We start from the raw sequence: 13,958 nt of genomic DNA on the forward strand, positions 1-13,958 counted from the left end.
GTTTGAGCTAGAGGAGCTGTTTCCTTTGCTGTAACACTTCAAGCATGACTGTCGTAAAGCTTTTTTTTCCCCTTTCTGGCACTGCACACTTGCAATGCCTATCAGTCTGGCCTGTGCTCTTGGTCATACCAGGGATGAAATTAGATGTATGAACTTTGCCCGCACCGCTTTAAAGTAACAGAAGAACGATCAGGGTCTGCATCCCCCCTCGCCATCAAGGGTACATTTATTTTTTTAACTGATTGAAGAATAGATGCACATGAAGAGCGGACGGAGAGAAGCAGGTGAGTGGTGGCTGGAAGAGGTTTCGGCTGGTGGATTACAGCTGCCACATGCGTATGAAAGTGGACGTTATTGGACCTGTGCATACAAGTGACTAGTTGCTGTTGCTTCAAATTTAACGGAATTTATAGACAACTGACTTTATAAACATTTTATTACAGGTGTGGGTTCTTTAGGTCGGTAGTGCTGAGAAATTTGGTAGTATCGTGTGAAACGGTACTATGGCTTTCAAAAATGTTTCATGTTTTTGGTACCGTGATGTTAGTGTAATGTGCAACACTGGCATTGGTCCATTATATGTTATGAAGCTTACTTAGTTCGCCAGCACAGTTGAGCCAGTCATGTGTATGTAAATAGCACAACAGGAGGAAGCGTGAGCATGCTGAGTCCATCTCTATTGAAGGGCAATTTCTTTTTTTTTATATTGAATGTTTCTTTGCTTGATAAGGGACATGCAACACTAGTTTTCCTTCATAGAAAGTACATTACGGCAACAGCTTCATTTTCATCAGTGTCAGAGGTGCAACGCTATTTGGCTGACAGCCACAAGTAAATGAGCTTACAATGAAAAAAGCAAGGTTTTTTTTTGCGTAAGCTTTGCATTGCCATTTCTCTGTAGGCCCATAGAAAGAATGTAGCCAGCTACACTACATTACAAATTATGTGGACACCTGCTTGTTGAACTTCTCATTCCATAATCATGGACGTTAATATGCAGTTGGTCCCTCCGTTGCCGCTTTAACCTTTCTGGCGCAGGCGTTCCGCTAGCGACCCACCTCGACAACATCCGGTGAAATTGCAGAGCTCCAAATTCAAAATACAGAAATAGTCATAATAAACATTCATGAAAAATACACGTGTTATACATCGGCTTAAAGATTAACTTCTTGTTAATCCAGCTGCTTTGTCAGATTAAAAAAAAAAAAAAATGCTCAACGGCGAAAGCATAACATGCGATTATCTGAGGACAACTTACAAAAGCATACAAACATTTTACAACCAAGTAAAGTAAATACAAAAGTCAGAAATATAGTGAAGTTAATCACTTACCTTTGAATATCTTCATATGGTTGCAGTCACGAGTCTCAGCTACACAATAAATGTTCGATAATGTTCCTCCTTATGTCCCAAAAACTCAGTAGTTGGCGTGTTATGTTCAGTAATCCACTGGCTCAAAGGCGGTCAAAACATGCAGACGAGTACATCCTAATAGTACCGGTAAAGTTTGTCAACATGTCAAATGATATTTATAATTAATCCTCAGGTTGTCTAAATCGATAATATTTCAAGGAGACAATAGCTTATTCAATAGAAAGGAAAAACAACGAAGTGCGCACACTCGGTCACGCGCAAAACCAGCACTGCATGATTCTACAGTCCACTGAGAGAAAGGTCTCCTTTTTTCAAAGAACAAGCTTGAACAATGTCTAAAGACTGACATCTAGTGGAAGCCATAGGAACTGCAACCTGGGTCCTAATCCATTAGATACTTTATTGGCATTCAATTGAAAATACCCACAGTAAAAAATAAAAAAAACTTCCTGGGTGGATTTTCCTCAGGTTTTCACCTGCCATATCAGTTCTGTTATACTCAGACATTATTTTAACAGTTTTGGAAACTTTAGAGTTTTCTATCCAAATCTACCAATTATATGCATATCCTAGCTTCTGGGTCTCTGGAACAGGCAGTTTACTTTGGGCACGCTTCTCATCCAGATGTCGAAATACTGCCCCCAAGAGATTAACACCCTCTGCTCTTCTGGGAAGGTTTTCCACTAGACGTTGAACCTTGAAAAACAGCCCTCGACCATTATTCCTCCTCCACCAAACATTACAGTTGGCACTATGCATTGGGGCAGGTAGCGTGCTCTTGCCATCTGCCAAACCCAGATCCTTCCATCGGACTGCCAGATGGTGAAGCATGATTCATCACTCCAGAGAATGCGTTTCCACTGTTCCAGACTTGAATGGTGGCGAGCTTTACACCACTCCAGCTGACGTTGGGCATTGTGCATGGTCATAAACTTGTGTGCGGCTGCCCGGCCACGAAAACCCATTTCATGAAGCTCCGGACGAACAGTTCTTGTGCTTATGGTCCAGAGGAAGTTTGGAACTTGGTAGTGAGTGTTGCAAACGAGGACAGACGATCTTTACACAACGCTTCCGCAGTTAAGTTCTGTTAGCTTGTGTCGCCTACCACTTCACGGCTGAGGTGTTGCTCCTACACATTTCCACTTCAAAATAACAGCACTTAGGTGACCGGGGCAGGGTGGAAATTTGACAGGTGGCATCTTATGGTGTCTCATTGAAAGTCACTGAACTCTGCATTAAGGCCATTCTACTGCCAATTTGTTTATTGATATTGCTTGGCTGTGGTCGATTTTATACACGTTTCAATGAAATGGCCGAATACATTAATTTGAAGGGGTGTCAACATACTTTAGTGTATGTTTTAGTGCCTTCGGAAAGTATTTAGACCATTAACTTTATCCACATTTTGTTACGTTACAGCCTTTATTTAAAATTGATTAAATAAAAAATTACTCGGCAGTCTACACCCCATAATGATAAACTGAAAACTGTTTTTTAAAGACATTTTTGCCAAAATAAATAATATTTGAGACATGAAATTGAGCTCAGGTGCATCCTGTTTTCAATTGATCATCCTTGCGATGTTTCTACAACTTGATTGGAGTACACTTGTGGTAAATTCTATTGATTGGACATGATTTGGAAAGGCAAATATAAGGTCCCGCAGCGCATGTCAGAGCAACAACCAAGCAGTGAGGTCGAAGGGTTTGTCAGTGGAGCTCTGAGACAGGATTGTGTCGAGACACAGATCTGGGAAGGGTACCAAAAACATGTGCAGCATTGAAGGTCCCCAAGAACAGTGGCCTCCATTCTTAAATGGAAAAAGTTAGAACCACCAAGACTCTTCCTAGAACTGTCCGCCCAGCCAAACTGAGCAATCTGGGGAGGCAGAAGCCTCTCAGTAAAAGGCACATGACCGGCTGCTTGGAGTTTGCCATAAGGCACCCAAAGGAATCTCAGACAATGAGAAAAAAGATTCTCTGATTTGATGACACCAAGATGGTACTCTTTTGCCTGAATGCCAAGTGTCAAGTCTGGAGGAAACCTGGCACCATCCCTGCGGTGGAAACGGGGAGATCTCATTGATAACTTGCCCCAGAGCGATGAGGACCTCCAATTGGTGGGAAGGTTCACCTTCCAACAGGACAACGACCCTAAGCACACAGCCAAGACAATGCAGGAGTGGGTTTGGGATAAGTCTCAATGTCCTTGAGGGTCCGAGCCTGGACTGGAACCTGTTCGAGCAACTCTGGAGAGATTTGAAAATAGCTGTGCAGCAACGCTCCCCGTCCAACATGAGCGCTTGAGAGGATCTGCTGAGAATGGGAGCAACTCTCCAAATACAGGTGTGCCAAGCTTGACGGATCATACCTAAGATGACTCGAGGCTGTAATCGCTGCCAAAGGTGCTTCAGCAAAGTACCGAGGAAGGGGTCAATACTTATTTAAATGGTTTTATTGTGTAAATTTGTACTATTCTAAGCTCGTTTTTTGCTTCGTCATTATGGGGTATTGTGTAAATTGGGGTGAGGGCATTTAATCCATTTTAGAATAAGGCTTTAACCTAACCGCGGAAAGTGAAGGGAACTGAACACTTTCCCGACACTTGTTAGTGTACATTTTTCTAATGTTTTGCTTAGTTAGTCTTGCATTTTACTGGTAGAAAAATAGGCTGGCCACACTGAAGTACAGAGAAAAGAAGGTACGCATCAGTCAGAGCATTGTCTGCTGATAGAATGCCCGTTCATTTATTCTCATCTGGGTTTAGAAGTGCAACTGAAGCACATAATTAGTGATGCCGAGCAGATATTACAATATAAATATTTTTGATCTATTAAAAAAAAATGCACCAATGTGTTTATGCATTTTTCTTTTTCTGCGTGAGAATGTGTTAACCCCTAGTTTAACTTGCTATCGAAGTTAATGGCTGAATTATGAAGGTGACGGCCCATATTAGTTTTCTGCCGTGTTTTGGGAAGGCAAAGCCCTTTGGATTAGTTATTTGTACAGCTGCCACTACTCTTGATTTCATTGCGTTTTCTTTTCTCCTCTCAGCCTGTCTGCTCCTCCCCCCTCCGAGCAGATCATTGCGCTAGTGACGGCTGACTCCACACAGTGTAGACATGCTGCTGGAGAGCCAGTACGGCATGCGTCAACTTTGTTCATTTTAGTTTGACGTTCACATTCGCTTGTAAATGTCAACTTACTCAAAATGACATTCTGTTGCTCCAACCTATATAGATAGGCAATTCAGCTCAAAGATATATCTATCTTTAGAAATGTGTTTTTGTTTGTGCTCGTTACCATATTTAGCTAGCAGCCTCCATGCAAATTCACTATTACTTGCGCACGTTTTGTTAGCATTCTGGTAAGATGCCTATTGGACTTTTTCCCCAACCAAACCGGTAATACTGTAAATCCCGGGGTGAGAGAAGGAAGATATGAAAATCTGGATACGCCAACCCTAGTGAGTGCATCGGTCTGTGGGAGCCCACATTTTATCCAAATTAATCATGCACTGGTCAGAAAACCGATTTCAAAAGTTATGACTCGAAGGTTCACTGTTTGCTGCTTTTTTTATTCAGAAAACACCAGTTAATTGACGCGTCCTCTCCTTCAGTTCAGTAGCCTATCGAACGTTATTGCATGTAACTGTTGTCGGCTTTTTGCTGATTTACAGTTAAGCTGGATCTGTCCGCAGTGACTTCTAAGCTGTTTAAACCAGAGGCCCAGCTCCTATTCATTTAACATGGAAAATTATGTTAATGCAACATGTATCCCACTGGATTGTTTCAAACTAAAACATATTGGAGCCCATGCATCTAGATGCGAATTGAATCGTTAATGAAAATTCACATCTGGAATATAGGCTATATTGGTTTAAAAACGTGTATCCTAAATTGTTTCCATAACTTGAGTAAACGCTGTTATACTTAGAGCCATTGATGGTAGGCCTGCTCTCCATGTGTAGGTTTGAGAGGAATGGCGCAGGGTTAAAGAAATACATTCCCAGCCGGTCAAAGGGCAAGATCACTACTGGATATATTGATTAAACAACGCATCAAATATGAGTTGCAACTAGCCCGGGTGTTGGCGCTAGTGGTTGATTTCGGATCGCTTTGACTTGTTAGGTTCTGGTTCTTCAGGCTTGCTGACCCATACTCCCCCTGTTTCTCCCCATCAGGCAGTGATCCTCCACGGGGGCATGTCTAGTGACAGTCTGGAGCTGGAGACAGGAGAAGCTCTGGAGGCCCTGTGCTGTCTGGACGCCTCCATACTGTCCATATTTGAGGACACAACCACAGGAGAGGTAAGGCTCAGAACAAAGTTCAAATCACTTCCTGTTTATTATATAGTGATCTACTTTACTTCTGACCAGAGCCACTTTATGTAATTTAACTTTTTGCAAACTGTATAATAGTTCAAATTTAACAGAATTTGCTGAAATGTCACAACTTATATAAAAATAAATTTCTCAGAATAAAGTTGGACTTGATGAGGATAATGAGGCGACGCTGCTCACAGCGCTGACTGAGATCCTGGATAACGTGGACAACGAGAACCTGTCCCCCTTCGACACACTGCCAGACTCTGATTTACTGACTGGCCAGAAAGGCCGGGAACACTCTCCGGTGAGTCCCACATACAAACTGAACTTATCCCTGTTTGCACAACTCCGAACATGTAATAACAGATTTTGTTAATTTGCTGTTTGAGGTGAAGAACAAATTACTTAATTCACCACCACTATCTAACTGTTCAATCAGAAATACTATCAGATCCCCCAAATATGCACATTTATAAGACAAAATTTGTGACGCCAAGTGGCCCAAGGCTACTTCTGTGTAGTCCTGTGCGCATCCTTACTCAACATTGACAGGAGCGCTACAAACAAACGACGATGAATAAATTGACAACTCCTAAATGTAATGAAACAAACAAACTTGTTCCGCAGAAGTGTGGCCTAGATTGTGCGGTCCGCAACCGGGTCCACTCCAATAATAACGGTAATACCGTATTCAAAGCATTAACATAAATTACCATAAACAAACATTATAGATAAGAAATGATTGGTATTAAAGTTAAATTATACTGGTGTGCCATACCTGCGGAGTCCGCAATGTATTAGTCCACTAGGACGGTTGTGACTCAGACTGGTGTCCCCTGCCATAAAAAAAGATGTATAAACTCAACAGAAAAAGAAAGGTCCCCTTTTCAGGATCTTGTCTTTCAAAGATAATTTGTAAAAATCCAAATATCTTCATTGTAAAGGGTTTAACCTTTCAGGGCTACCCATCCCGGATCCTCCTCAAAAAAGCTGACTAGCATAGCCTAACGGGACAGGGATATCATATAATATAATTTCATGAAATCACAAGTCCAATACAGCAAATGAAAGATAAACATCTTGTGAATCCAGCCATTTCCGATTTTTAAAATGTTTTACAGCGAAAACACTATGTATTTATATTAGCTAACCACAATAGCCAAACACACAACGCCATGTTTCCACCGCATAGGTAGCTTTCACAAAACCCAGAAATAGAGAAAATTAATCACTAACCTTGAACAACTTCATCAGATGACAGTCTTATAACATGTTATACAATACATTTATGTTTTGTTCAAAAATTGGCATATTTAGAGCTGCAAATCGTGGTTATACATTGTGAATACGTAGCAACAATTCACCAAAATGTCTGGAGATATTTGACAGTCACCTAATCTAACCAAAGAACTCATCATAAACTTTACTAAAAAATACATGTTGTACAGCAAATGAAAGATACACTGGTTCTTAATGCAACCGCTGTGTTAGATTTAAAAAAAAATAACTTTACTACAACATACAGCATGCATTGTGAGACAGCGCTCACCTATTCTCCGCCATGTTGGAGCCAACATATTTCGTATTTTTGTGTAATAACATCATAAATATTCTCTTTTGCTGATCTTCCATCATAATTTTGTGCAAGGAGTCCTATTTCCAGAATAAATTGTTGTTTGGTTTTAGAATGTCCACTTCTGTCGAATTAGCAACTTTGGCTAGCATTGTCAACTCTTGGCGCCTGGAACGAAAAATTCCAAAATTCCCAATAAACGTCGAATAAACTGGTCAAACTCGGTTGAAAATCCTACTTTATGATGTTCTTCTCATATGTCTCAAATAACATCAGAGCCGGAGCAATTCGTCATGTATACCGAACGCTTTTCAGTAGACAATGTGAGGTTCCCCGGCGGGCAGTTAAACTGACAAAAGAGCGGACCTGTCACTCCAAAAGCTCTTATTCGGCCTCATCAAGCTAGACACCCCATTCAACCTTCTACTGCCTGTTGACATCTAGTGGAAGGCGTATGAAGTGCATACAGATCCATAAATAAAAGCCAGTTGAAAAGGCAGGCCCTGACACAGAGCCTCATTTTCAGAATTTTCACTTCCTATGTGGAAGTTTGCTGCCAAATGAGTTCTGTTTTACTCGCAGATATAATTCAAACCGTTTTAGAAACTTCAGTGTTTTCTATCCAATAATAATATGCACATTGTATGATCTAGAACAGAGTACGAGGCCGTTTAATTTGGGCACAATTTTTTCCAAAGTGAAAACAGCGCCCCCCTATTAAGAAGTTAAACACTGTTTCCCATGCTTCTTCAATTAACCATAAACAATTAATGAACATGCACCATTCTTAAGACACTAACAGTTTATAGACGGTAGGCAATTAAGGTCAGTTAGGAAAATGTAGGACTCTAGAGGCCTTTCTACTGACTCCTGGGAAAAACACCAAAAGAAAGATGCCCAGGGTCCCTGTTCATCTGCGTGAACGTGCCTTAGGCATGCTGCAAGGAGGCCTGAGAACCGCAGATGTGGCCAGGGCAATAAATTGCAATGTCCGTACTGTGAGATGCCTAAGACAGTGCTACAGGGAGACATGACTGACAGCTGACATGACTGAACACCTGCACAGACCATTTCTTCCTATCAAAGTCTGATTAATTAACGGGATAGACCTGACAACAGCCAGTGAAAGTGCAGGGTGCCAAATTCAAACAAATCTCAATTAAAATTCCTCAAACATACAAGTATTTCACACAATTTTAAAGATACACTTCTTGTTAATTCCACCACAGTGTCCGATTTCAAATAGGCTTTTCGGCGAAAGCACCACAAACGATTGTTAGGTCACCGCCAACACACAAAAAAACAAGCCATTTTTCCAGCCAAAGAGATGAGTCACAAAAAGCAGAAATAGAGAAAATGAATCACTAACCTTTGATCTTCATCAGATGACACTCATAGGACTTTGTTACACAATACATGTATGTTTTGTTCGATAAAGTTCATATTTATATCAACAAATCTCAGTTTACATTGGCGCGTTATGTTCAGTAGTTCCAAAAACATCTGGTGATTTTGCAGAAAGCCACATCCAATTTACAGAAATACTCATCATAAAAATAAAAAAAATATTATTTTTTTTACTTTTTTTAGGGGTGGATCAGCTTAATATTGCGGAAAGAATGTTGCTTCCAATGTAATTGTCTGCATCATTTCCATTTTTTTCATCATAAATGTTGATATAAACAAGTGTTATACATGGAACTTTAGATACACTTCTCCTTCTCCATGCAACCACTGTCAGATTTCAAAAAAAGCTTTATGGAAAAAGTAAACCATGCAATAATCTGAGTACGGCGCTCAGAGCCCAAACAAGACAAAGATATCCGCCATATTGTGCAGTCAACAGAAGTCAGAAATAACATTATAAACATTCACTTACCTTTTATGATCTTCATCAGAATGCACTCCCAGGAATCCCAGTTCCACAAATGTTTGTTTTATTCGATAATGTCCATTTATGTCCAAATAACTCTGTGTACTGAACGCGCGAACAAAATCTAAACTCACGAAACGCGGGCAGGTTCAGACAAAGTCGTATTACAGTCCGTAGAAACATGTCAAACGATGTATTGAATCAATCTTCAGGATGTTTTTAACAAATCTTCAATAATGTTCCAACCGGAGAATTCCTTTGTCTTCAGAAATGCGATGGAACAGAGCTCGCGCTCACGTGAACGCGCATGTTCAGCTCATGGCAGACCGTACTCAATTCCCTCATTTGGCTCCACTTCACAGTAGAAGCATCAAACAAGGTTCTTAAGACTGTTGACATCTAGTGGAAGCCTTAGGAAGTGCAACATGACCAATATCCCACTATCTTCAATAAGGAATGAGTTGAAAAATGACCAACCTCAGATTTCCCACTTCCTGGTTGGATTTTCTCGGGCTTTTGCCTGCCATATGAGGTCTGTTATACTCACAGACATCATTCAAACAGCTTTAGAAACTTGAGTTTTCTATCCAAATATACTAATACTATGCATATATTAGCAACTGGGACTGAGTAGCAGGCCGTTTACTCTTGGCACCTTATTCATCCAAGCTACTCAATACTGCCCCCAGCCATAATAAGTTAATGACCAACGGCTCATATTTCTGTGTTTATTATATTATAATTAAGTATGATTTGATAGAGCAGTCTGAGCGGTGGTAGGCGGCAGCAGGCTCAAAAGCATTCATTCAAACTTTACTGCGTTTGCCAGCAGCTCTTAGCAATGCTTGCTTCACAGCGCTGTTTATGACTTCAAGCCTATTAACTCCTGAGATTAGTACTGCCAGCCTAAAGTGCCTATTAGAACATCCAATAGTCAAAGGTATATGAAATACAAATGGTATAGAGAAAGTCGACATGTCATAATTCCTATAACTACAACCTAAAACTTCTTAACTGGGAATATTGAACCACCAGATTTCATATGTTCTGAGCAAGGAACTTAAACATGAGCTTTTTTTGCATGGCACATATTACACTTACTAATCCAACACTGTTTATGCATTATTTATTTGAAAATATAATCTATTGAGTTAAAATTAAAGGGTTAATTGTTCATTCAGTATTGTTGTAATTGTCATAAAATTGGCAGACTAAATCGGTATCGGCTTTTTTTGGTCCTCTAATAATCGGTCTGCCTCTAGAGCATATACGCACGTTGTAATCCGCATTTCAAACTGTCATTTTGTGAGGTGCAGCCAGGAACTTGTACAATGGCTTGTGGGTGGGGCCGACGAACGAGGATTCTCCATCGTTTAGATCTCCAGTTTGGAACATTTTGGCTTCCCGGTAGATTACAACGCCGATGGACAGTTTTGGATATAATATTAACAGTATGTCGCCAATGCTCAACGAGAATAACCTTATGCCACTGCCAACACCTCAAACGTCTTGACACATTTACGCCGTCGTCATCCCCGGTTTCCTACCACCGGAGCAAGACGGCAATGGAAAATAACGCCACTTCGTCTCCAAGCAGCCTTTCGTAGCTGATTTTGTCCGGGCCAAAGAAATGACAGGAGCGATTTTTATAGCCACTGATATACGCACAACTCTCTTGCTTATTAACTAATTTACAGCATGGTGGTGTCACCATGGAAGGCCAGTACTCAATCCCACTTTTCAAACGGCTCATACACCGAAAGGGTGTTGTCGTCATTTTCACAATTTAAGTATTCCAACCTAATGTGGAAATGCATATGAAACACAGGAAAATCACTTGACTGCAATAGGCCTTTGAATAAACAAACGACAAGAACTGTCATTTCATTTTCTCGCTGTACCGAAACCAAAACGTGACCCTAAAACCGCAATACGTACCAATGGTTTGGTGAACTGTTACACCCCTAGATATAACTGTATACATGACGGTAAACTTCGTAGGGCTCAGATAGCCCTGCTTCCTAGAGCTGGGTACGTCTAAACAAATAAGAAACTGGTGACAATGTGTTCCAATGACATCTTTTTTTTATGCCTAACTGTTTCACTGTTTGTCCTGTTTTTCTTCTGATATTGGTAGCTGAGGAGAATGCTTTGCTTGTCCCACTCGCCTCCAGAGAGCGAGACACCCTGCATCACACGACAGTTCTCCACCGGAAAGGTAGCACACCGTTTCATTACCTCCCTGTTGTACATGCCTTCAACTGTGTCACTCTTAGCGTTTGCTCCATTTTCATATTGACGTGTACATAAGTCTTCAGAGAAATCATGAGCCTTATTGCGGTGACGTGCAGACAACCCAAATAGTCTAGCTGTTGTGAAAAGTCTGCATTGTGCAGGTGGTCCAGCTGATGTTTATAAACCTCCAAGCTGAACAGGGAAAGCTCCAGACGTTAACCAAACGTTTCCCCTCTCTCTTTATCCAGAGTCTCCCTAGGGCACAGGAGTCTGTCCAGAGGAGTGACGGAGAGGAGGAAGAGGACGCAGAGGCTTGTTCTCCCTCCCTGAGCCCAGACAGACAACCCTCGTCCCCAGAGCAAGAGCTCCTGAACTGGGGTGGCCTGTCCCTGCCTCTCCCTCTGGCTCTGGAGCAGCACATGGACGGAGAGAGCATGTCAGTGAGTCTAGGAGAGCTGGTCAGACACATGCACCCCTATTGCATGGCAGTGTGCATGGAGGATGAAGGGGAAGAACTGCTGCTGGCGGAGGAAGGGATACTGCTGGAAGTGGTCGAACATGGAGAGCATGGCGAGACTATATTTGCCATCCCAGATATGGGCATCCCTTGCTCTCATCTCTCTCTCTCCTTGCCGGGAGTAGAAGACTCATTCAAAGCGGAGCAGAGGGTTCCGGATGAAATTTCTGAGGCGGATATGTTGGAGATGCCAGAGTCTGAGGCGGCGAATGACGTCGTAGTCGACGACACAGCAGAGGTGGCTGACCCTGCACTGAGGGCAAAAGCAAGTGGTGAGAATGTTATCTACAGGAGACCAAAGGAGGAGACTGTAGAAAGATGTCTGTCTCGAAGGAAAAAGAAACGGAAAAACAAAGTGAAGCGTTCACCTGCTGAGGTCACCCCTGAACCTGCCCAGGCTGAGGGGAGGGTCCTGAGGAGCGCCTCCCATAGGTGCGCAGCCCAGGCATCCTCGCCCCGGAAGCCCATCAAGGAGACGACCAGACCAGAGAAAAAGGACAAGGAGTCGTTTTCTTATGCCATATCTATGGCTGCCCCCGAAGCCCCAAAACAGAAGACAAGAGCGACACATGCTGGCGAAACACAACACATACAGCGGCAGAGCCATGTGGAAGTCACAACCCTAACACTATCCACACACCCCAGCGTTAAGGTCATCCCCGCCTCTGACCATGTGTCAGAGGTCATGGCCTCTGACCTGTTGTCAGTGACTATGACCCCCGAGAAGGTCCCCCAACCAACCACAGGCTGCGAGAAGCCTCAAAGCCTTCTAGCTTCTGCAGCTAACCCAACAGCCCCCCAGGCAATGACAATCAACCCTGCAGCACCCCAGGCGCTTAACCCAAGTGAACTACCTGTGTCAGTGGCCCCTCAGGCAATAATGCAGTCCAATGGTGCCTCTCTAGCGGTCCCCCAGGTGATCCCTCAGGCCTCCCAGGCTATTGAGCCCAAGCCTAAGCCCCTGTCCCTCCAGCAGTACCGGCTGCTGCGGCAGCAGAAGAAACCGGCCCCCTTAGAGAGACCAGAGGACCAGAGCACCAAGTGGCCCAGCCTCCCTGATGCCCCTACCGAGTTGCCCCCCATCCCCTGCCTCCCCATCCCCTCTCCCAGAGACCCTCGTCGCCCCCACCCCTCCCCAGGGAAAACCGAGGTGGAGGTGAAAGCAGCCTGGCAGCCCATGGGACCAGGAGCACCTCCTACTCCCGAAGCTCTGCTTGTGCCTCCTGCTTACATGCTGGCCTCCAAATCATCTTCCCCAAGCAAGGCTTCTAGTGCAAATGCATCCCCTACCACCCCTCCCCAGCAAGCGGCTGTTCCTACTCCACAGCCAGCTAAAGCTAGCCAACCCCCCATCTCCGTTGTGCCTTCATCCAGTACTGTGAGTGTAGTACCCCCACCACCCCAGAACCCTTTTGTGACGTGTAATATACCCCAGGCCCCCCATCCTGCACTCACGAACCCCCTGCTCCAGTCCCAGGTACCCTGCAAGACTGTGGTCCTTATCAAATCTCAGAGCTCCAGTGGAGCCTCTTCTAAAACCACTACAGATGCCAACAGGCCCACCCTAATTGCTACTGTAGCCCAAAAACCCACCCCCATCGCTGCTGCTCTACTTGAGAAAACATTAAACTGCACCGCCAACGCTGCTGCTGTTTGTGTTCAGAAACCTACCCCTACTCCTTTGAAGGTGGTTACTACTCTACAGAAGGGGGTAGTCACTCTGCCCTGGCCTAAGATGCCTGAGCTGCCTACAGTCACTCCTGGGTCTACCCCAGCCAAACCCTCCACCACCCAGTCCTCCAAACCTGCAGTGAGGTGTACTACAGCCCAGGAGGCCCCCAAAGCCAAGAGCCCTACTCAGGAGCTGATAGAGGCATTCACCAGTGAAATTGGTGAGTGGACACAAGTACTACTGATCCTCTGGTTGCTTAAATGTGTTTAGACTTGCCACCGTTTGTGGTTTATTGGTATAGTACTGAGTGGTTCTGTTATCTCACAGGTATTGAAGCTGCTGACCTCACCAGCCTGCTGGAGCAGTTTGAAGAGACGCAAGGTGAGTG

General features: G+C 43.4%; 1 protein-coding gene across 1 annotated transcript in view; it reads left to right on the plus strand.

The window, feature by feature from the left end:
- The window catches only part of LOC120017499 (peroxisome proliferator-activated receptor gamma coactivator-related protein 1-like), a 47,738-nt gene that overhangs the window by 7,405 nt on the left and 26,375 nt on the right, over positions 1–13,958 (plus strand). The window contains exons 2-6 of the mRNA XM_038960288.1: positions 5,557–5,682; positions 5,852–6,004; positions 11,284–11,364; positions 11,630–13,790; positions 13,898–13,951. Of these exons, the coding sequence (XP_038816216.1) occupies positions 5,557–5,682; positions 5,852–6,004; positions 11,284–11,364; positions 11,630–13,790; positions 13,898–13,951 (2,575 nt within the window). The remainder of the gene's footprint in view (positions 1–5,556; positions 5,683–5,851; positions 6,005–11,283; positions 11,365–11,629; positions 13,791–13,897; positions 13,952–13,958) is intronic.

The sequence above is a fragment of the Salvelinus namaycush genome, chromosome 22, assembly GCF_016432855.1.
Source record: "Salvelinus namaycush isolate Seneca chromosome 22, SaNama_1.0, whole genome shotgun sequence".
Taxonomy (NCBI): Eukaryota; Metazoa; Chordata; class Actinopteri; order Salmoniformes; family Salmonidae; genus Salvelinus; species Salvelinus namaycush.